Source organism: Aethalodelphis obliquidens, unplaced genomic scaffold (assembly GCF_003676395.1).
Source record: "Aethalodelphis obliquidens isolate GAN/ISIS:26980383/991018 unplaced genomic scaffold, ASM367639v1 scaffold26, whole genome shotgun sequence".
Taxonomy (NCBI): domain Eukaryota; kingdom Metazoa; phylum Chordata; class Mammalia; order Artiodactyla; family Delphinidae; genus Aethalodelphis; species Aethalodelphis obliquidens.
Window position 1 is genome coordinate 452,623 of NW_020837970.1, and position 22,872 is coordinate 475,494.

The 22,872-nt window shown below is 36.9% G+C and overlaps 2 protein-coding genes across 11 annotated transcripts in view; both read right to left on the reverse strand.

Moving 5' to 3' along the window:
• Window positions 1-650: 650 nt before the first annotated feature.
• On the reverse strand, window positions 651-15,387 carry ARPP19 (cAMP regulated phosphoprotein 19). 2 transcript variants are annotated; one of them, XM_027123052.1, is made up of 4 exons: window positions 15,307-15,387; window positions 15,008-15,062; window positions 5,437-5,559; window positions 651-1,570 (listed from the first exon to the last, which is right to left on the reverse strand). In XM_027123052.1, exons 2-4 carry the CDS (start codon window positions 15,050-15,052, stop codon window positions 1,400-1,402), a joined length of 339 nt encoding a protein of 112 aa, XP_026978853.1. In that variant the 5' UTR covers window positions 15,053-15,062; window positions 15,307-15,387; the 3' UTR covers window positions 651-1,399. The 2 variants fall into 2 exon arrangements, with proteins under 2 accessions (XP_026978853.1, XP_026978852.1); XM_027123051.1 differs by lacking the exon at window positions 15,307-15,387 and having other exon boundaries at window positions 15,008-15,215.
• Window positions 15,388-21,463: 6,076 nt separating this feature from the next.
• The window catches only part of ATOSA (atos homolog A), an 87,245-nt gene continuing 85,836 nt past the window's right edge, over window positions 21,464-22,872 (reverse strand). For 8 of the 9 annotated variants that reach the window (XM_027123054.1, XM_027123055.1, XM_027123059.1 and 5 more), the window contains one exon: window positions 21,468-22,496. In XM_027123054.1, the coding sequence (XP_026978855.1) occupies window positions 22,343-22,496 (154 nt within the window). In that variant the 3' untranslated portion in view covers window positions 21,468-22,342. Of the gene's footprint in view, window positions 22,497-22,872 lie in introns of all 9 variants that reach the window. The other variant, XM_027123056.1, reaches the window with a different exon arrangement.

The following is a 22,872-nucleotide window of genomic DNA, read 5'->3' on the forward strand; positions in this document are numbered from 1 at the left end:
TTCAGCTCATCCTGACTAGGTTCCTGGGCCAATCTTCTCAAATATTTGTTTCATTATAAATTTCCTTTTATTTAAACAATTGTCAATTCTTAACAATACAGGATTAAGAGTGGTTAATTAACAACTGAGAAATATTATAAGGAAAATATCATTATTGTGTTAGAATACACAGCATTCAATAGAGCAAATTTCAAGAGTAAAGATACAGACACCTATGTTTCTGAAGAGACTGAACGGCACAGCCCAACACAATTTGAGTCAAAGAAGCAAGAAAAAAAGAAGGGAGGGGCCACAGGAGGCAAAGTATTTTATTCTAGTGTCCCCAAAATTGACTATGGAAGTAAAAAGTTTCTACATTAAAAAAGTTTATATAAATTACATGAATTGTAATTTTCATAAAAGTCAAAATGAAATGTTCTGCATAGGACAAAAGATATGCCTAAGCAACATATCATATTTGCACAAGGCCACTGAATGTCATGGATATGAGGAACAAATGAAAAAGCTTAAGTCTATGGCAGCCAAGACTGTAAACTACTCTTACTATGCAAAAGCTCTAATGACACACAGGGTTTTGTGTAGGAACTCTTGTGCTTCTGGTTGGCACATCATCTACTCTTTAATATGTGAAATTAATACAGACAGTTGTGAGAGGTTGTGCAAAACTACTGTATTTACAAAAATGGCACAAAAGTGAATTCAACAGTCGATGCACATGCACACTTCATTCACATCTTCAACAACAAAAGGTATTCTAACACTACAGAACTGAATAAGAATACTCTTCAACAGCAGCTGTTAAGCACTAGAGTCACATAAGTTACACCAGAATGGGCAAATATTGCCCAAGTAAAATTCTATTGTTAAAGCTGAAACAGATTTAAGGCCATTCAAGTTCAAGCACAGGATACAAATCTTTTGAAGCCCCATCTATTTATGTTTGAAATATGTGACCTTTCTTCTAACTTGTGGTCTTAAACTTCTGTTTTACAAAATTCAAAAGGAAAATACAGAAGAAATCAATACAATAAAGGTTACATTAAATAAGAGTAACATACAAAGCTATAATTAAGATGAATTAAAGAAAGCCAAAACATTAAAATTGTAAAACTTGCTTGTTACTTGTTGGAACCAGTCCTACACTAGGAGTTAGGTAATATATATAATTATTTTCAAGTAGATTACTTTACATTGCTCTAACATGTTCTTTTCATCAGTGCACTGTTAAACTAATCAAAACTCTACACATGTATATTCCCTTACACACACACACTACCACTACCTGCAAAGCCATAACTCTCAAACGACTTAGTGAGTGAAAGGAAATAAAAAGTGGAGAAGTAACATATTAAGGAGAAATAATGGGAATTAGAAGATTCATGCAGTTCAGCTCTTTTAATCAGCCAGCCAGCTTGCTAGCAACAAGAGATGGTTTCCGTTGAGGAAGGTCCTGTGGAGTGGGAATGTGGTCACCAGTGACGTCTGTCTTATCCGGAGCTGCAGTAGGAAGTTGCTTGTTCTTCATTTTTGCTTTAGCCATGTTGTAATCCCCAGAATCAAAATATTTTTGCTACAAGAAAAAAAAAATTCAGACTAGAGTTTAAAAAGCTTTCATATGCAATTACACTGGTTTAAGATATAGATGTGACCCTGTACTGTCAAAATAAAATAAACCTAAAAGTTTTTAAACAAAAACATCAACTACACGAAATAGCTATGACTCTACAGTGAGTTCTATCACAAGTCAACAGCTGAGAAGTCAGGCAAGAACCCTTTCTTCAGGCTTACATATATCATTCTAGTTCCAGTATGGAACCCTCAATATTGACATCAACTTCCATATCAATCTATCTGGGAGCTAATAGCCCTGGACTTAAAGAGTGGGACACAAGCCTTTCACTTACTAATGGAAAAACCAGCATGAATTTCTTGTTTAAATGATTTTGAAAATAAAAACACACAATCCACCAACTTGCATTTGGGATGTCACCCACCTCCAATCAAGCTTACAATTATTAAAACTATTATTTATAGTTGCTGGTACTCTGTCATCTAAGATGAACTGTTCTGTAAGGATTTAAACCATTTATTTGAATTACAGCAGTTCACTAACATAAAAATTAAGGTTAAAATATAAATGCTTAGGGTAATAAAAGAAATGAACTCATTAGAAATTAATTATCACTTAAAATACACAACCCTATCCTATACCACCATTTTTCACCTAAGACACTAAGTACAACAATCGCTCTTATTAGTTGGAGATGGATGTGGTAACAACCACACCATTTATCACTGAAATATAAATTGTGGAGCTAAAGATCAACCTTAATATAGATAACCTAATGAATTAGTCTGTTCCGAGGTAAAAACAGATGAATTTGCCTGGGTTATGACTTTCACCTATCATGTTTAGCCTACCTTTAGTGAGTGCCTGCAATACTACATGAGGCACTGTGTGAATCATGAAGAGAGATATAAAGATGGACAACAGTCAAGTAAATCCACTGTTACAGTTTTAAATACATGAGGTGCTATGGTTACTCAAAGGAGGGGAACCTAACCTTTGCCTATAGCATAGACAAGAATCCAGATACGAGATGAGGGCTTGGACAAAGGATGAAGGGGAGGAAATATAAATATTCTCTTTGAGACTTCAGGGGTAACTCAAGTGGTAAATCAAGGAGCTAGGAACTCACAGCTTAGTTTAAGATTGCTGAATGGCCTGAAAAAAAAGGTCTCACTGGCTGCCTCCCTCCAGTGACTATTCTTTTATAAGCATCTGGCCTTAGGCCAGAGTCTAAAGTTAGAAATTGCTTTTCATGTGTCACTACACATAGAGTAGGAAACTTGGACCAGGCCTTTCTAAGACTTGCTGCAGCTTCATTTCTGCATGTTTTAAAATAAGTGTAGTGAAAAAAAAAACCTCAGAACTTCTGATGTACTATATTATATTAGAGAGCTACTTCTGAAGTTTAGTAGCCTCTAAAAGAGAAAGTAGACTGCCAAATTTCTTAGAGTCAAAAGCACAAAATGAGAACTTTAACACATAGTGCAAATTTTAGGCAGAGTTTCCCCAACGTAATAAAGTCTGTTTCTAATGTTACCTATTTTATAGTAAACAAAGGTTCATCACAAGGGGATCACACTTATCTGTAGATTAGGCTACTTTGCTTGAGGAAAAGGAATTAAATTTATTTAGTGTGGTGAGAGAAAAACTAAACTCAATGCTTAATAATTATAACTGCTCTAGGTAGAGGAATGAACTAGATCAATGTTTCTCATATTGGAAAAGATACAGTTCAAGAAGGCAATATTACTTGTCTTTAACAATTTTTAAATTTTGTATAAGTGAAAATTTTAAAAATTAACATATTCTGTACCATCTAGATGACACTCTTATAAGAGCCTTTTCCCACTTCAATTTAAGGGCCATATTTACATCCATATTTATAATTGCATTGACACTAATGGATCACCAAAGTGACAATACTTAATTTTAAGGTCATGTTTCTTAAAACTGGACCCTCAGTTTTCTTGGGACTTCACAAACTCCACAAATACGAAAAAACATGGGCCAGACTGCTGCTTGATATCCCTCACACGTCATATTGTTAAAAGCCTAAAAATAGGTATCCGAATAAATAACATTAACAAGTACAATAAAACAGAAAGGGACCTAAAATACATGATATCTAACCAACCCTCTCAAATGAACAAGAAACTGTTTAAAGATACTAAGATAACTTGTCAGTTTGCTATTACGACAGAGGAAAACTAAAACCCTGTGATTCAGACATTTTTTTTAAAAAAAACTCTTTTAACATAGTAAGAAATTATATAGTTGAATATAACATTTCATTTCCCTAATATAAAAGTGCTTATTCACTGACATTTTGGTAAAATACAGAATCATTCAAGAGCTCCCATCTCAAATTCTATATAAATTTCTTGATTCAAGTGGCATTTTCTTATTGACAACTATTTACATCTATAACACCAACGCCAAGATACAATATATATAAATTCTAACTTGAAAATACTTAAAGTCATAAATCGTTGAAGCTAGAAAAATGACGAAGTCAACAGCCCAAATGTTGGAGGAAAGGCTGTTAGCATAAGTTATACTGAAGATTAGCAAAGGAAAAAAAGTTTCCTAAACACTAACAGTCAAATCCCAAATCCAAATAATAATAATCAAAGAAAATTACATAATTCCATACTAAAACCACATCTGATGGAATGATTTCAAAATGAGACTTGGTACAGATACATTTTACACAGAATGCATAACATGTTTCTCAATGCTGCTTTTTTCTATTTATCCTGTATATTATGGTCTTTGCTTTTCAAATGACCACATAATGTTCTACTTTGTTGACTTATCACAATTTATTTACTATATCTCTGCTGTTGAATAATGGTGCTGCTTTTTATTATAGTTAAAGCTACAAAGAAATAATTGTTCTAATTCATACTCCATTGATTTCTATCCTGGATAAACATTTTTTTGTGTTTCATAACAATATTTCCTCTGCTAAAATCCTTTATCTAGGGCACCTTAATGTTTTCCTTGTGTATTTGAAAAACCATTTTATGTATTACAAATATTAACTAACATTTTTATAATAATTTCCCCACCATATTACTTTTCATGGATCAAGGATTTTATTTTTATGTTTTGGTATAATCCTTCTTTGTCATTCTATTATTTCAAAGCTGTGAATGTCATTCTTTCATGCTATATAAAAACACCATTCTATATTTTGCCACTTTTAAAAGTAATCTGTTAAACTAAAATTAATGTTAAAATATTCTTTTGGTAGAAAGACAATTAGTGTATGACATCACTTATATGTGGAATCTAAAATCATCAAACTCATAGAAAACAGAGTAGAACAGTGGTTGCCAGGGGCTGAGTGGTGGGGGAAATGGGGAGATGCTGGTGAATGGGTGCAAACTTTCAATTCTAAGATAAGTAAGTTCCAGGGATCTAATAAATGGACAACATGGTGTTAACTGCAGTTAACAATATTGGACTGTATATTTGGAAGTTGCTATGAGAGTCAGGCTTTAACGTTCTCACCATAACAAGAAGAAAATGGTAATTATGTGAGGTAAAAGATGTGTTAGCTAACCTTATTATGGTAAGCATTTAGCAATATGTACATGTATCAAATCATCACACTGTACACCTTAAAGTTACATAATATTTTACATCAGTTATAACTCAATAAAGCTGAAAAAAAATTCCCTTGCAATTTGGTTTATTTGAGAAAATAATCCACATATAACTATAGCCAACATATATACTTATCAATGCACACACATCTGGTGGTAAAGAGCTATATACACAGACACCCATTTCACAATCTCTTTCGGCACAATGAGTTCACAGGACTTAAAACATATGAAGATTTACACATGAGAACTTACCCCTTTCTGCAATCGTTTCCTTAAAAAATCTGAACCTCCAGGCTTTTGTCCCAGATGAGGATACCTTGCTTTTAATTTTGCTTCTTCAGCTTTCTCTGGACTAGTCACTTTGTCTTCCATTTCCTGAAATAATTTTAAATAAATTACTTGTCTATTACAATTCAGTTATTTTAGATAATTCCACCTTTTAAATATCTGGATTCTGGTTTTAGTTGTCAAATACCAAATAATGCAGCAACAGACTAAGAAATCAAGCACAGAGGCTTTTAAAACATCTCTGTCTTGTTTTTCAAATGATCCATGTGACAGCTCTATTATAGCTGTGATGCATGTATAACACCCCACACACTGGATAAAAATATCAAGATAGCTCAGCTCTGAAGTCTTGCTTGCCATTACTTTCCAGTCATGTATAATACATTTATAGTTAGTCACCTTCTATGGAACTCATCAGCTCTTTGCCCATATTTAGAGAACCATCTTAATACTGTTAAAATAAAAAAGAGCTTTTTGACCTCCTGTTTATTCAAAATCATATTTAATTGAAAGCTCTGAGAATCTTTAATAGAAATTAACAGCAGCTTACTTACCATCATATTTTCCTTGAATAATGCAGAAGACCTTGTTATTTTTAAAGGAGAGAAACATCATCTCTGCCAATCTTTACATCTGTATATTTTATTGCCTAATTTCTACCCATATTTAATGGAAAACAGTTTTCATGCCAAAGATCCCATCTTTAATGCATCAAAAATATGTTTTCTGACCAAGGACTATCAATATCTTAAGCCTATTCACTTTTAACACAGTCTTGATATAGCTTACTTTCTTCCATATATATATATATATATATATATATATATATATATATATATATATATATAGGCTGTGCCACACAGCACGTGGGATCTTAGTTCCCCAACCAGGGATGGAACCTGTGCCCCCTGCAGTGGAAGCGGGGAGTCTTAACCACTGGACTGCGGGGAAGTCCTCAAGAGTAATATTTTATAGGGAAGCAGTGTTTACCACTTCATGGCAAGTAGTGCAGAAGAAAGAATGAATCAAGAAAAATAGAGCTGCCTTGATAGGGGAGGCTGGGCAATGGCAAGGCATACTTTTTAGCTAATGGACTCACTTCTGCACACCAGCTCAGCAAAATTACACACCTCTGCATATCTTGATTCTTCCAGGTTATTTATGAATAGTCAAAAAGCAGAAATGTTATCCATAAATGTCAAGCCTACTGTTCTTACACAGCAGCAAGTAATCATTTATTAATCTAGGAACTCAAGAAACTTCATATAATTTTTGCATATATCTTCCTCAAAAGTATTTTCATACATGTTTTATAATCAACTTTATTCACCCTATAGATTGTCAATATTTTTTTCCATCTTCAAAAGCTTCCTCATGTGTTGTTACCTTTTCTCATTTTTAGTCTTAGAGGATTTTGAGAAAAAAGCTGCTGCTGCTGTCGAATATACCCTTTCTATGGGGCTTCTTTTATGTGTATGCTTCCTTCTGCTTCAAGTGTTCTACTCTCTTCTTATGCTGCAGTTTCATGCGTCTACATATTTTGATTTTCATTCTTTTTACAGTGGCTGCATCATTCACCCGATGTACAAAAAACTCAACTATGTGTGCCCAGCCAGAGATAGAGACTCTAAATAGTATCGGTGATTCTGCCAGTCATTCCATTCAAAAAGGGTAGCTCAAGTGTGAGGTTTATGACGCAACCCTGCATTCCCAGGAGAGTCTCAATCCCAGAGTATGTCTCTTTCAGAGTGTAAGTGTATCAACATGCTGTTTATCATTCCAGTGTTTAAAAACTCGGCCCCTGTAACAGGAGTCAACTACCTCAGCTGGCAATCAACTGAAGAACCAGCTCGGCCATCTGTTCAAACGCTAGACAAAAAAGTGACTACCACTTGACCTACTGAGAATTGACGGGGCAGTCTCTAATGTGATCATGACTTCACTGGGTTTTTCAAGGGTGATTTCAGTTATATGTGATTTTTTGCCTTACTAACTTTAGAACCTAACCCCTATACAAGATATGACTACATTGTATTAATCAGATAAGCTGGATAAATAATATAAATTTAAGGTTCCCAGTTTAGTATAAGACAGTGCGCTGGGTCACCACAGAGGCTTCACTTCGCTACTACAGCCCCAGGGTATCCATAGTGGTTAATTTATAAGTGGACTTGGGAGGGACCTCCTCTTGGGTTCCACTATACAATTGTTTTTTAAATTGGCTGACGTTAAATTTGGACACTGGTTGAAAAGGACTCCAACCCAATTATAGCCTTTCAGTCCCAGCATCTTCAAATTAAAGGATGTTAACAGAGTCCTACATTTCCACTAAAACCATCCAGCTTTCTTAGGCTTGGGAAATGAGAGCACTCTACTTCTTTGATTTGAATTATCAGTTCTCTGTATCTAAGAAAGATTCCTTAAAATTTCTAGTATGGGGTAGCAACTTTCCCTAATTTCCAGCGTTTCTGGAGATTTCTCCATTTTATATACGAGGGGAAAAAAGTTGTGCACAATATGCCATCTTATCTGGCACTCCCCTATTTTCTTAATAAGGAACACATTTATGTATATATTTACATATAATATTGAATTAAATGAAACAGTTTAATTAAATTGAAACAGTTTACTATCGAAAAATATTTTGGGCAAAACAGCACCTACAGCTGAAAATATTATTTAGATTTACAATAAATCTGTAATATGTCCTAGAAAAACAAACCAATTCTTGGACTTCCTGGCCAAATACACAGCACAATGGCAAGTCCCTGTTAGGTGTAACTTGGCAGTTGGATTCAGGATTTCAGCTACATTTAACACCAAAAGGGTGGAAAATATGACCTAAGCTACATTTTTAAAATGTAGTCAGTACCATCAAGACACATACAATACTTTTAATGGATCATACAGAAACATTCTTAAACCTTCTGCAAATGTATACAGTTCTAGGGCTTATTGATAAGCAAGTTCAAATGCCTGGATGTTCACCAATGATCTGACGCAGGTACAGTTTGCTTGTGGAGTATTAATAACATGTCAGGTGGTGGACTGTGTCCATGGGCATTCAGCCCACACTCACCCTTCTCTAAACACTCCTCTGAATCACCACAGTTAGAATAAGCCTGAAAGCACATTTCTCAGACTGAATTCCTATAAGGTTCTGCCAATGGTACCTACAACAAATTAAAAGGCATGGGAAAAAGAATCCATTTTATTCCTGGTGATGCCACACAATGTGCAGACAGCAGTAGCTCCTGTGTGTTCCTGCAGAAGGGCATCAAGCTCATGATTAGGGTCTATTGTAGCAGCTACATGAGATAGGGCAGAGGATGCTGGGCTCAGAATAGTGCTCACTCTTGCAGTGTCAAAGGTTTTTTTGTAATCCCTCACCTCTGGAAACATCATCTTCCCCTTTCTGCTACTCTATCCTTTCAAATAATTTGTAACCTAACCCCCTAAATCATATCCCTTTCTGTCTGAAATACCCAAATTGATTTCTATTCTCCAGAGCAGGACATTAACTGACAAAATCAGGTAAAATAAGCAATTTACTGAAATAGTTCCTAGAAAGTATTTGTGTAATTTAAAAGAAAGGAGATAATATGTATAGCAGTATGTATATATGTAAACTGCCAATTAAAATTAAAGGAATAAACTGTTGTATAACTTTTGCTAGAACTATTACAAATAAAAAGAGATCACCAGGATGGTCCTGGCAGAATTTGGGGTGACTGGGGTGGACACAGGGCTAAGAGGGAGAAGTGACCTGAGAGTCTACTCCAGATGCCTGACTTTGGAGTTTGAAGAGGTCTTATGTTGTGAGAATTTCATTTCACAGTGATTTAAAATAAAAAGCTGCAATAGAAATTTTTTTTTAAAAAGGCAATTTATCCCTACAGTCACGTTAAAAAATGCAAAGAAGCACACAAAATTTGGTGTGATTGCATGTTTCTGAACATCCTTCAAAGGAATTTCTGAACATTTATTCCAGCTAGAATGAAAATACATCCCTCAAAAGGTCTGAGATAAAGAAGGAAAAAGCAAACAAGAAATTGGTATGTATGTATGTATACTGAACAAGTCACTTTTCTAATTTTTTCCCCAGCTTTACTGAAATATAATTGACACACTTTCCTAATTTTAATGTCTTAATATGTGAGGTTAAAAAAGGACAGAACAAAAATATACAACAGTTTTTTAAAGTTTAAGTGTTCTATGTTTCTGTCTCATTTACAAAAAGATTTATGATATTAATTTTACACTTTGCTTAGTTGAAGAGGCTTGATAAAATTTCAGGGGGAATCAATTTAATAACAAAATAAAGTATATAACTTCCAAACTAATAGTGGGGGTAAAATGGAAGAAGAAAATCAGTCAATTGAAAAAAACAAGGAGGGGGGAGGGGGGGAGGAGGACAAGAAATGGAAAAAAAAAAGACCAAAAAGCTTTATTAGGAATGCAGAAGATCTAATGTTTATGCCTCTAGTAAGAAAGCCTCAAAATAAATAAATCAACAAAATTATAGGGAGCAACTGATAGGTCTATCAGCATAGGAGAGTTCAACAGACCTTCCTCATATTGGTATGTGAAAAAGACAAAGTAGTCAACATACTTGATTTTAATTCTGCATCCAACAATTAGGAAATACATATTCTTCTCAAGGACAAATGGAAAAACTGACTAAATATTAGGCCATAAAGCGAGTCTTAACCATTTCCATCCAGGCCACAATCTATGACTGCAATTCAGAAAGTTAAAAGTCAATTATTTCAAACTGTATATATCCCTGCCATTTGGAAATTAAAGTACATTACTAAATAATTCATGGTTAAAAAAGGAATCATAGGAATAAAAAAAATTACTTGGAACTCACTAATAATAAAAATTCTACACATACCAAATTTGTGGGATACAAGTGTCCCTTAAGGGCTTATATTAAAGAAAACTAAAACTCAATGAGCTATGCATCCAACTTGAGAAGTTAGACAAAGAACGGAACCCAAAGAAAACAGGAGAAAACAAAAAGCAGAAATTAATGAAATAAAAAAGAAAGATACAATAGAAAGGATCAACAAAGATGGGAAATGACATGCTTAACCAAGAAGAAAGTATTTTTAAAAATTCAAATCTGGTTTTGAATCTTTACTCTCCAAGAGGCCTTTGTGTTACACTGAAATTTTACTAGTTTTTAGAAATAGATGCTGGAATATGAGTGACTTCATTTAGCTAAGTGGTTTCTATGCTGATAATAGCTTTGGGAGGAGGGGGGAAAAAGCATCATTAGAATTCTGGAACTTTTACTCTAGGCTACAAACTAGGAAAGCAGAAATCCAGGATACTGCAACAGAGATGTATGCTTATGATGTACAAAAAACAAAAACTTAAAAACAATATTTTAAGTGATAGTTATTCTCTTGGCAATAACATATGCCCCAAAATAATCTTCGTTGTATACTCTACAATTAGCACAGGGCCTAATATTTATTAACGTTAGGCACTTGCATTTTTGTGAATCAGTCTATTGAAATATACTAGCTAAGCTTTCTGTAAGTAGGAGGAGTATAAGGTATAAAAGCATATATATACACATATATAAACATACATATATTCAAATAATTAAGGATTATTTTGTAGTCTGTCATGGAATTGATAGTAAGTTTGAATGATTAATACCACTTTTTGCTCTTCAGCAGGGAAGTTACACAACTACATCAGCAAATAAAAATCTGACCGCTCTAAGTAAATTCTCAATCTGCTCAGCAATATGTTCATTGATGCACTGATTGATGAATAAGATTAATGAACGCCAACAAATCCTTTGGTATAGTGTCAGGAAGGGACCAATACTGTTATCAACCTCTGTGGAAAAATTCTGTAGTTCTATTAAGTCCTTGCTGCTTGCCCAGTCCCCGGCATTTAATTGGTGTTCAATAAAAGTCTACTGAATGAACAAATACAATGTACTCCAGCTGTTTTTTAAAAGTTAAGAAACTTTCTAAACGCGTTATAGTTTCACCAACAGCTTATCTTTGGAATATTTCATGTTTAGTAGACACTATAAGTTCAGGAATAGAAGCTGTTAAGTATTGAAGTCTTGCACAAACAACAGGCAAGCCTAAACACTGTTGCTATCTCAGCAATTTACTATACAACAAATGAAAGAGCCTTTTTTTTTTGAAAGACATTTTAAAACTTTTCTGAGGTTTACTTCTAGATTGTTAAGAATCAATGGTTGCACAACAAACCAGAGGAGCAGGTTGTGGTACAAACTGAATATATCTTAAGCCTTTTGGTTACCAAAAGTACTGTCAAAACAGTCCCAGAAAAGGCCAATATTAACCACGATTTTTTAAAAACTGGGAAAATGGGACAGCAATTTATATCCACTCTTTACTGATGACATAATGAAGTAATTTAAACAGTAGTTCTCTTCCTCCTCCACCAGTCACAAAAGCACCAAGCATACCTTTTAAACTGACAAAGATATTTAAGTTGAAAGCTCTACTTGAGTTAGCCTTTCCCAAGACACCTTACTAACTTAATTTGATGAATTTTGTAATAAAATCTCTAGAAAACCTGTTTTCTAGAGAACCTGCTATTAAGATCTTCTCTAAGAAAAAGTTAAAAGCCATATATATGAAAAAATACATATAAACATCCTTCTACTTTCATTCAGATTTCTTAAGTGGGTCTAAGCTAAGGTTTTTTATATTACCATGGTCTATCCCTCTCTTTTTTTAACTGCAGTACTAGTATCGTCATTTGTATTGACATAGTGCTTTGGCAATAGTTTCAACTGAAAAGTTTGGAGAAAAATTCATTCAACCAACATTTTCAGAACAATGCCAGGCACTATCCTAGGTGCCATGGGAGAAAAGATAGATAAAGGAGAGTCCTGAGTTTAAGATGCTCACAATGAAAACAGAACTATGTGTTTTAAGGCTCCACATGTCCCTTTTCACCCCCAGGATCAGACTGCATGCCTGTCTCAGCTAAGTATTATTCAAAGTGGATGATGGATCCACGAGGTCTCTGCTAAAATAATGTTTACTTTTCACTTCGGTGATAATCTAAAGAAAAATATAAGCATATCTTAGGGCATCTTAATTGTCATCTTATATTTAAGCAGTCCTATGGTGCTTGGGTGTCTGAGCTTTCATTTACTACTCCATTTGTCCAAATAATGAGAAAACTACAGAGCTGAATTTAAAATGTAAATGATCTACCTAAGACTACAGTTAAATGACCATACAGCTAACTCTTAAAAAAGGGAGAACTGAGGGATCATATGGTCTAAGGAAGTGTTAACTTGCCAAACTCAAAAGGCTCCTGTACTTTAACAATTGCTACCATAGTCTCAATACACTGGAAATTCAGTTTCAGCAAAACACCATGTGACAGTGAATTAATAATTTAGAATGTTTTTGTCTGTATTTAGTTTGTTTTAGATTTAGAGTGGTGTAAGAGAGATAAGAGTTTATACTTATTTTTACGTTTGTAATATTTAATTAGTATCGCAATAAAAAATAGTGGCCTATAGTTTTCTTCTCTTAACAAGGGTGCACATACTACTCAGGTAGATAAATAGTGACTTAGCTCTTACTCTATGCCAGGCTCATCATCTCTTTACCTTAGTTTTTCAGAAGCAATAGGCTGACGTACCATAAAACTATAAAGGTATTTTAGTTGACTACTTTGGCTTTAATTCAAAGGTCAATTGGGTACAAAAACAATAATCCAATTTTTTTACGTCATCTAACTATTCTTCCAAATACAAGAAACAGGTGATTTGGCTCACAGGAACACAGAAGTGACTCTGCACATTTTCCTCATGTTTAGGGATGGTATCCATGCTACGGGCACTTAACATCTACAGCCAAACCTTAATTCAAGAAGGGACATTATATTACTAACCTCACACAGCAGCCCTAAAACCAAAAGACCTGAATTAAAATTTTAATGTAGACACAAAAAGAACACATTGAAGATAGCCTTAAACTTGTTAAGAGACATAAATATTAGGCTCTCCCAAGTGAAAGCATTTACAATGCAGAAATCAACACTCCACGCTTTGGCAACATATTAACAAATCTCATAAAAGAAAATTACATAGCACATTATTGTGCGTCAGAAGTCAAAACTGAGCTTGATTTTAGTGTTTAGGACAAGACAGCACAGACATGGGTTTGCTGTTTTATCTGGGCTCCTAAATCCTAAGCAATAATGAACATCACGATAAATATTTTACAATAAATATTTAATATTACTATTATGACTGTAATCCTCAAATTATATACAGCATATATACTTTTTTTTTTGCCCCCAAGTTCGATTTTTAGCAAAGTGTGAAAAATACCCAACATAGTTTACATCGGAATATTCTCGAATAAGGTAGTGACTTGGCCTATTATTTGTTATTGCTTTTTTCTCCAGTTACTTTACAAGTAATATCATAACAGAACCATCCAATTCAGGGAAAGTTAACATGGTAAACAACACATGGAATGGGTTTAAAACACTAATCAAATTTTCAGCCTGATTAGGAGCATGGTTGTAACCTAAAGCAGAAGCCCTTACAAAATCCAAGTATTAGACCAAATCTCATTTATGACAATGCCCTCTGACTCTTTAAATAATTATGGTTATTTAGAAGCAAGCACTAACCTAGACAAATATAAAGCCTTTATATCCATAATCTGAATCACACCGATCCGTGGCCTATTTCCCTACATCAGCAAGGTATTACCAAGTGAGTTCACAAAATGTTCCCATGTTTCCACGAAACACGTGATCAAGTCAGCTGGCAAAAAAAAAATTTAAATTCCAACCTTTCGAGTTTTAGTCAAGCACCACAGGCGAATCCCACTGGCACACATTTCGGAGCACACGCTGCGCCAAAGCGGTAAGTTATCCACCACATTTAAGCTTCACAACAACTGTATCCAGCAAGGACTATTATTCTTATTCTACAGATGAGAAGACTGAAGCTTGAACAGTTTAGTAACTGAACAAAGTTACACGGCTAACAATGACTGGACCTGAAATTCCAACCCAGGTCTAAGTGACCGCCCCAACACGAGATACCGCCTTTAGAGCTAAGAACACGCAGACAATACAAGCAGTTGGACAGTTAGTTCTTCGAGAGAAAAATAAAGGTTCATGAGCCAAGTGTAGCCCACGGAAAAACTTAGGCTCCACGCATAAGGACCAAGTCACGGGCTCTTGTGTACAGTTGAGTATTAAGGGAAACCCCGACACACCCAGGCGCTAAAGGAACGTTTCAGCCAGGACGCTGAGAACCTCCAACTCGCACCACGCCGGCGCTAACTACCCGAGCTCCTGCGGGCGGCCGGTTCCGGAGTGTGTGGCCTTGCCAGGTGAGGAAGAGCGGCACACCGGCTCTGCACCGGCGCCGGGCTGGCTCCGGCTGCGCCCCTTCGCCCGCGGTGGGACCAGGCCGCCGCCAGGCCCGGCCCCCGGCAGCGACGGCCCCGGGCCTTGCGGGCTCCCCGGCCCGCTCCACGGGCACACTCACCTTCTGCTCCTCCGCGGAGGCTGCCTCGGGGACTTCCGCGGACATACTGCTCCCTCTGTGGACAAAACGCCGGGAAGAGAAACAATTACCGGGTGGCCAAGGCCGCCCGCCCGCCGCGCAGCCTCAAGCCCGCCCCGCTCCCCGAGCGCCCGCCCGGGCCGTCTCTGCCCGCAAAAATGGCCGCCGCCTTATGACGACACGCAGCGCCGCCGCGCCCGGAGGGCGGCCACCACTACGGCCCGCCGCCGGCCCGCCGCCCCTTCGGCCCGCCGCCCCTTCCCCGCCGCGCCCTCGCCTACCTTAGCCCGCTTCTCCCGCTCTGCGACGCCCAAGCACTTCCTTCTTTCCTTCAAACGTCGCGGCTCGCGCCTCACCTCACATCCGTCCGCCGAACGCTTCCTGGGAATTGTAGTTTATGAGTGGAGCCGCTTCTCCCCGCCCTTACCTACCTAGTCTGGTCCCTTCGATTCCAGGAGCGTTCCTATTTTCACTTCCCCAGGCTCGCCTGGTTCCGCTCTCCTCCTGGCTCTCCGCGCTGCGGCCATACATACTTTCTTTTGGGCGCCCCATAACTCTGTGCTCCACAAGTCTCTCCCCACTCTGCTTCGCCTTCTTAACCCTATTTTTCACATCTTCAATACTACGTCATCGCCTCGGGCTTTTACTGAGACCCTACTAGGTCAGATCCACCTCTTAAATGCTGTCACATCTCTGCATAGTTCGACAATGCACGCTTTATCATTAGACAGTATTTGTTGTGATTACTTTATGTCACCTTTCCTGTTTAGATAAGCCACATCAGGGCAGGGACCTCGTCCATATTTGCTTATGTTTTGTTCCCAGAGCCCAGAAATTCCTAGATAGTTAATAAATATCTGATGAAGGAATTCAGCTTCTACTCATTTGTCAACTCCCAGGGGTCCACTCCCACAAATTTACTCAAACTGCTGGCACCAAACTCCTCCAATGATTTTTTTAAATAAATTTATTTATTTTAGTTTTGGCTGCGTTGGGTCTTCATTGCTGCACACAGGCTTTCTCTAGTTGCAGTGAGCGGGGGCTACTCTTTGCTGCGGTGCACAGGCTTCTCATTGCAGTGGCTTCTCTTGTTGGGGAGCACAGGCTCTAGGCACGTGAGCTTCAGCAGTTGTGGCACACGGGCTCTAGAGTGCAGGCTCCGTAGTTGTGGCACACGGGCTTAGTTGCTCCGTGGCATGTGGGATCTTCCTGGACCAGGGCTCGAACCCATGGTCCCCGCATTGGCAGGTGGATTCTTAACCACTGTGCCACCGGGGAGGTCCCTCAATGACTTTCTTAATTGCCAAATCCGTTGGCTTTACATTGAATCCTTATTCTACTTGACATCTGAATAGATACAGGCAATATGTGGTGGTTCCAATGAAGCATCTCTCAGAAACTTGGAAATAAGATTGCCCTCTAAAAGTTAAACTAGTAAAAAGCAACAGATGATGAATGCAGTTCTGTGGGAATTTGGAAACCATAAAAACTCAACCAGGTTGTCCTACGTAGACTCTCAGGCAGGAAAAATTGCACTGGGATTGCAACTTGAAAAACAAAAAGTACACTCCTTTTGGAGAAAGAAAAGAAGGGGTTTGTCAGGCAAGGGAGCATTTAAAATACAAGGGTTCAAGAGACTGAGCTCTTTCTTTGACAAGTATATGCCTTGGGAGTGACTTAAGCTGGGCCAGCTGAGAAACTTCATAAGATCAACTAAATATTTGTTCTCATTTCATACTCACAAAGTAACCTACTGAAAATTTGCCTTTCTTTTATGCAGACCTACAGGGAGAAGGCAGAATGCACTAGTCAGGCTAACTTAAGCATCTAACAGTTTTATTTTTATTGAGTTGACATTCTGTTATATATCCTACATCAATGTATTTGTGAGCTAAAATCTGATAGATGCACATATATAGAAAATCAGTATATGTAACCTTAGATAGAGAGAATCTGTTCCTGAAAGATACTGACACTCACATGAGGGAAAGTTTGGATTTCTGGGAGGCAGATTTTGGTCAATGGAGAATCCACAAAGGCCAATGTCCCACTGTGGGGACTGTCTGAGAAGCCATCCTTCCCCAAGTAATATTCCTTTTTGCATCATCAACCATGTACCTTAATGTTTAAAATTACACAGCGATCACCAATTCCCTGTTTCTCAAAACTTTCTTCCCTTGATGTTTAGGATACCACTCCCTTATTCTCTCTTACTTCTCTGGTCATTGCTTCGCTGAGTCTTTACCTGCCTCTTAATGGGAGGATTTTAACAATTCTGTCCTAGGATCCCCTTCTCTTCCAGTTTTATACTTTCTGAGAAATCATTTCCATCCTCATAGTTTCAACTGCCATTTATATATTCTAGATCAGTGCTATCCAAGAGAACTTTCTGTGATGATGGAAATATTCTGTATCTGTGCTAGCCAATACAGTAGCCAGTAGCCATATATGAATAATGAGCATCTGAAATGTGACTGGCACAACTAAGTGAATTTTTCAATTTTATTTAATTAAATTAAATTAGCTACAAGGATTAGAATCACTGAGAAACCCTAGTGACAGAGATTCGCATTAAGTCTGGGGCAAAGTCAAAGAACTGATGTTTAGCCAAAGCTCCCCCTGGTGATTCTGGTGCATACACGCACAAAAGATTTTTCAGGCTTGGAGCTAGGTAGGTATATAAAAGTTTTAAAAAGATCAGGGGTCTTTTTGAGGTTTAGGTGCCCTAGCTCAAGGGTTTGTAGGAGTGAGTAAAGGAGATGAGAAGTCACACCCCATCCATTCCTCAAACAGCTGAGTGAGGAAGTCTACCTGCATCATTGCTGATATTGTAGCAAATATCAAGAACTGAATACCTTTTTTTTAATTGAAGTATAGTTGAGTTACAATGTTGTGTTAGTTTCAGGTGTACAGCAAAGTGATGCATATATATATATATATATTTATATATGTTCTTTTATATATATATATATATAAAAAAAATATGTTCTTTTTCAGATTCTTTTCCATTATAGGTTATTATAAGATATTGAATATAGTTCCCTGTGGTATACAGTAGGTCCTTGTTGTTTATCTACTTTATATATAGTAGCTTGTATCTATTAATCCCAAACTCCTAATTTATCCCTATTCCCTTTCCCCTTTGGTAACAAGTTTGTTTTCTAATTCTGTGAGTCTGTTTCTGTTTTGTAAATAAGTTCATTTGTATCATTTTTTTTTTAGATTCCACATATAAGTGATATCATATGATATTTGTCTTTCTAAAAACAGAATACATTTTTAATGAAAGGGAGAGACTGGAAGATCAATGCAGAGAAACCAAGTTAGATAACAGAGTGCCAAAAAACCCTGAGTATAAATGGTGATGTCTGTGAGAAAACTCAGGGAACATTACCTGAATAAGTAAGTCAGAGAACTGTAAAAAAACAAAAAAAAAGTTTTAACAACTTGAGTGTTGGAAGTGGAGGATGCCACTTCTCTAGGGACTTAGTGAGACAAGAGAACGTTATACGAACTGGAAAGGCTGGAATAGGAAATTTTTGAATGAATTAAAAAGAATGATGAACGGTGGGGTCTGGAAGAGATGTTTAAAACTTTAAACATTTAAATCTCATAAAATATTTGCCACAATATGTTTCTAAAACTTCTCACAACTGTATTTGCATGCCTCCTGACCGTATACTAAGTTGAAGGGCCTCTGAGTTGCTTTAGGACATTCCTTCCTAAAGTCTTTTATTTTTTAATCAAAATATTTTCCCCCCTAATGATTAATAGGCATTGCCTTATTATATAATCTCATTACACAGCAAATTAACTTTTTGCCAAGAATATTGATGAAAATTATATTTTGATGCCAGGCCACAATTTGTAGTAGAAAAAAGAAAAAAGAAAAAAGGGGTGAAATGCCAGTGTAGTAGAGTGGAAAAAAGAAGATTTAACCTAGATTTGAATCCTGGCTCTTCAACTTACTGACCATGGGACCTTGGGCAAGTACTTCAAGTGTCCTTTTTCTTTCATTGTAGACTATATCCATACTCTCTCTGAATCATGGCTTTAAGTATTAAATAACATATAAATTGTTTACAATGCCTGGCACACAGTAGGCATTCATATGTTCCCCGCCTCTTCCAACAGTGTTCAAGTTTAAGACATATATCTCTCACAGATAATCCATGGTGGACTACAATGAGCTGATTCCAATGTCACAGAGAGACAGGCTTAGGGATTGAGAGTGAATTCCTACCATGATGAAAAGCCTACTTCCCATCTAGACTGATACTGTGTTCCCAGGTCTAGTAGATCATGTGCAGTGTCATATACTAAAATTTTAAGAGCCACCACATCTGTAAAGTGATAGCTAGAAAGGTGGATTGAAGGAGGGACTTTCACATTTACTTTACATAACTATGTACTGTAAAAAAAATTTTATAGTAAACATGTATTGCATAAATTAAAAAAATTAAATTTAAAAACAAATCATTGCTTCACTCACGAACTGACTAGGGAGAGTGGGGATCCCAAGGATGAAGTTTTTGAAGAAGAAATTGCTTCCTTTCTCTAACCCTCTGGGAATGAGAGAGAACTGGTGGGGTAAAATGACAGGAGAGGGAACCTTCTGTTGGGTGCCTTGCAGCCAGTCCCCATTGTCACCACTTCTTATTAATATTTTTCATTCTCTTCTGACAAGAAAATCTCCAAGGACTTTCCGGAGGTTACTTGTGTCCTGGGGTTCCTTTTAAAAAGAAGTTATCACTCATTTTGTTAGTCTGCAAAACTGCCAAGTGAGCCTGCAGTAAGTGAGATCTCTATTATCTGTCACAGGTAGCAGTGTTGGTTGTCTTTACCTGCAAGCCAACTCTCAGTGTAGTGACATAATCTGTGAGTACGAAGAGGAGCCACACAGGAAGTGTGGTAAAGTCTCGGCCTATGACAAAAGAAGGGTAGAAAAAGAACCATTATGATAGAGATAGTGCCAGGGCAAGTGAGAGCAGACAGATGCTGGGTCACCATACCTCACTGGGAAAAAGAACACAGACAAAAAAGGCCTTAAGAAGTAGATGGACAAAATGTCAGCACTTGTTTCCCTTGCACAAACTTGCTAGGAAAAGCACAAGATGCATCCAGCTGCTTCACTCATTTTCTGGAAATTTTCTTTAAAATGCCCAGAAACGTGGAAAACCAGGTACTAGAAATAATTCTAGAAAGATTGCAGTGTCGTATCCACATAAAAAGACACCTGCATACACATACATCATTAATTTTTGGAGTACTAGAGAGGTCAAAGCAGCAATAACATTTTTTTAAATTAAATAAAGGCATTTTGATGTTTTAAATACTTGGTATTTTCTGAGTTTTATATAAAATTATCAATATTGACTTTTGTCAAATATATATAAAAAGTCTATTGGGATTGACATATACACACTACTATATACAAAATAACTAATAAGGACTTACTGTATAGCACAGGGAACTCTGCCATACTCTGTAATGGCCTGTATAGGAAAAGAATCTAAAAAGAGTGGATATATGTGTATGTATAACTGAATCACTTTGCTGTACACCTCAAACTAACATTGTAAATCAACCGTACGCCAATAAAAATTTTTTAAAAGTCTAGATACATGTATTGAAATACATATTCCAATAATTAGATGACACTTTAAGAAGACACGTTAATGATACTCTCACCCCATTTTCTCAATCACACAGAGCCAGAAAGGTCAGTTCCATCAGATACCATTAGAGCTAGGACTATAATCCAAACCTTATGGGTCCTAATTCCATGTTGATACCACACACCTAAAGATTAAAAACAAACCTTTATAAATTTGTGTCACTGAAAACTTTTTTTTCGTGGAGTGTAAATAGACTTTTCTCTTTAAGCTGGTGTTTCAAAAGGACTTTATAAGAGGCTTCTTGCTGAGCACCCCACAGCCTGCAGGTATACACTCTTATATGCCTTGTATAGTCTATCCATTAGCTGAGTGCCAAAGTAAAGACCTTCCCATCTCCCAAATTCCAGACTGCTCACTTGGTTCTAGACTCCCAGGTCTCCTGGGTCTGGCCTACTTGAACTGTATGTATTTTCTAACCTGCGTTCACGGCTTTGTGTGAGCATTCCCAGTATTTGTGCCTTGTTAACTGATCTGCTGTTGCCCACTGTCCCTGTACAAAGATCTAAAACCACTCCTCTTTCTGAGGGGGATGGATGGGAAGACTTTTGATGCGCTCAATCATGTTCCTTTACTCAGTGTTTTCCCAGTTGCCAAATGCCTTCCATGTGACTGTGAATGAGAAAGTGATAAATTGGTACAAGGCTCAAGATATCTCTCCCCTCTTATCAGCTGTAAAGCTAGAATAGAAACTGTCGGATCGGTACCAGAAATTCACTCAATCATATAAATGTCTCATCTAAAAATAAAAGCCAAATACACATTTCTTTGTTTCTTGCATATATTTACAATATAAATACTAATTTGTTTTCAAAGTACATATTCTTTTAACAATTTGCAAAAGTTTTCTAGAATGGGACAGCAATTTAACGTAAAGCCTTTGTAGTAGTGATTAAGGAAAAAATAGAACTGTTTTGGGGATAAGGGATTCTAGAAGGAATATGAATGGGCATGATGATCTGAACTTGCTAAGGGAATGTGAAGCAGCTTACTCCGCGTTGCACTGCCGATACAGCATGTTAAAGGACTATTGTGTGAGACAGCAACCGGGATGGGGTGTTGTAAAAACTAAACCTGGGAGATATAAAAAGTACACATGCTTGCATAGTGCGTTAATCTTGAAAGAAGCTCAACATTTCATTCTCATTTTCAATAACTTAAATGAATAGTACTTAAAACACATCACACAAAATTAAAAGACTTGTGCATATATTTCAGATTTCAACATTAATGTCAAAAATACATAGTATGATTTTACATAGGATTTGTGCTACATTAGAACACTAAAGACAAACATCACTTGAGTAGTAAGGAAAACATTAAATATTAAATAACTGAGAAACGAAACGTGTAAACGCTAATCTAACTGTGGCGGGGGTGGGGGGATGGGGGGTGGTTTGCTCTTGCAACAAGTCCAGTGAAGTGGTTTCGACAGTACAAAAAGGGTTAGGACATGAGTGTTTCCAGTCTCCTTGGAATATGTGGATCTCATCCCAGGAATCCTTTCATAAAAACTGGTCCAGGATAACAGGAGAGGACCCACTCTCCTGCTTGTTAATTTGGTACACTCCCTTCTACGCTATTTTTTACTTTCAAACTTGGGTACTGAGGGTACCCAAATACTTTGAATTGTCACTCTTTATCAACATCTTGGTGAAAACTGAGGGTTTGTTGGCGATTCAGTGTAAGATTTGAGTTCATATGCAGCACCGCTATCAACTTCCATCGACTTTCTAGAGAACAGGAGCCGTACATCTCTATGGAGGTAGATCTTTCCAGATTTAGAACTCTGGAACCTAAACAAAGAAACAACAAAATGATGCTTCATTTCAGGGAATTAGTGTTTAAAACAAACAAACCTGAGTAATTAAATTTTGAAAGCAGGAAGGATTAGTCTTGCTACAACATTAACAGTGCCTCTTTAACAAGATATTTAAAGTCTTATATTGCCAAAGCACTTGCTGCTATTTCAGTGCCTCTCCCTCACTATCCCTAAACATTCCATACTCCCTTTCCCCTCTTACAATGACAGAGGTGCTTCTTTTTGTAAATCTGGGTTTCACATGCAATCTGACTCTACATCCCTGACACCACAGCACATGCACCTTTCCTTACCTGTAGTATGCACTTTCAGTTCACGTCAGCCAATTACACTACATTTGGGCATCTTCT

Coding starts and splice junctions, on each gene's coding strand:
- ARPP19 (XM_027123052.1), bottom strand. CDS start 15,052: ATGTCCGCGGAAGTCCCCGAGGCAGCCTCCGCGGAGGAGCAGAAG. Junction 5,560..15,007: donor CCTCCGCGGAGGAGCAGAAG/GTGAGTGTGCCC, acceptor AAATTATTTCAG/GAAATGGAAGACAAAGTGAC. Junction 1,571..5,436: donor GGAAACGATTGCAGAAAGGG/GTAAGTTCTCAT, acceptor TTTTTCTTGTAG/CAAAAATATTTTGATTCTGG.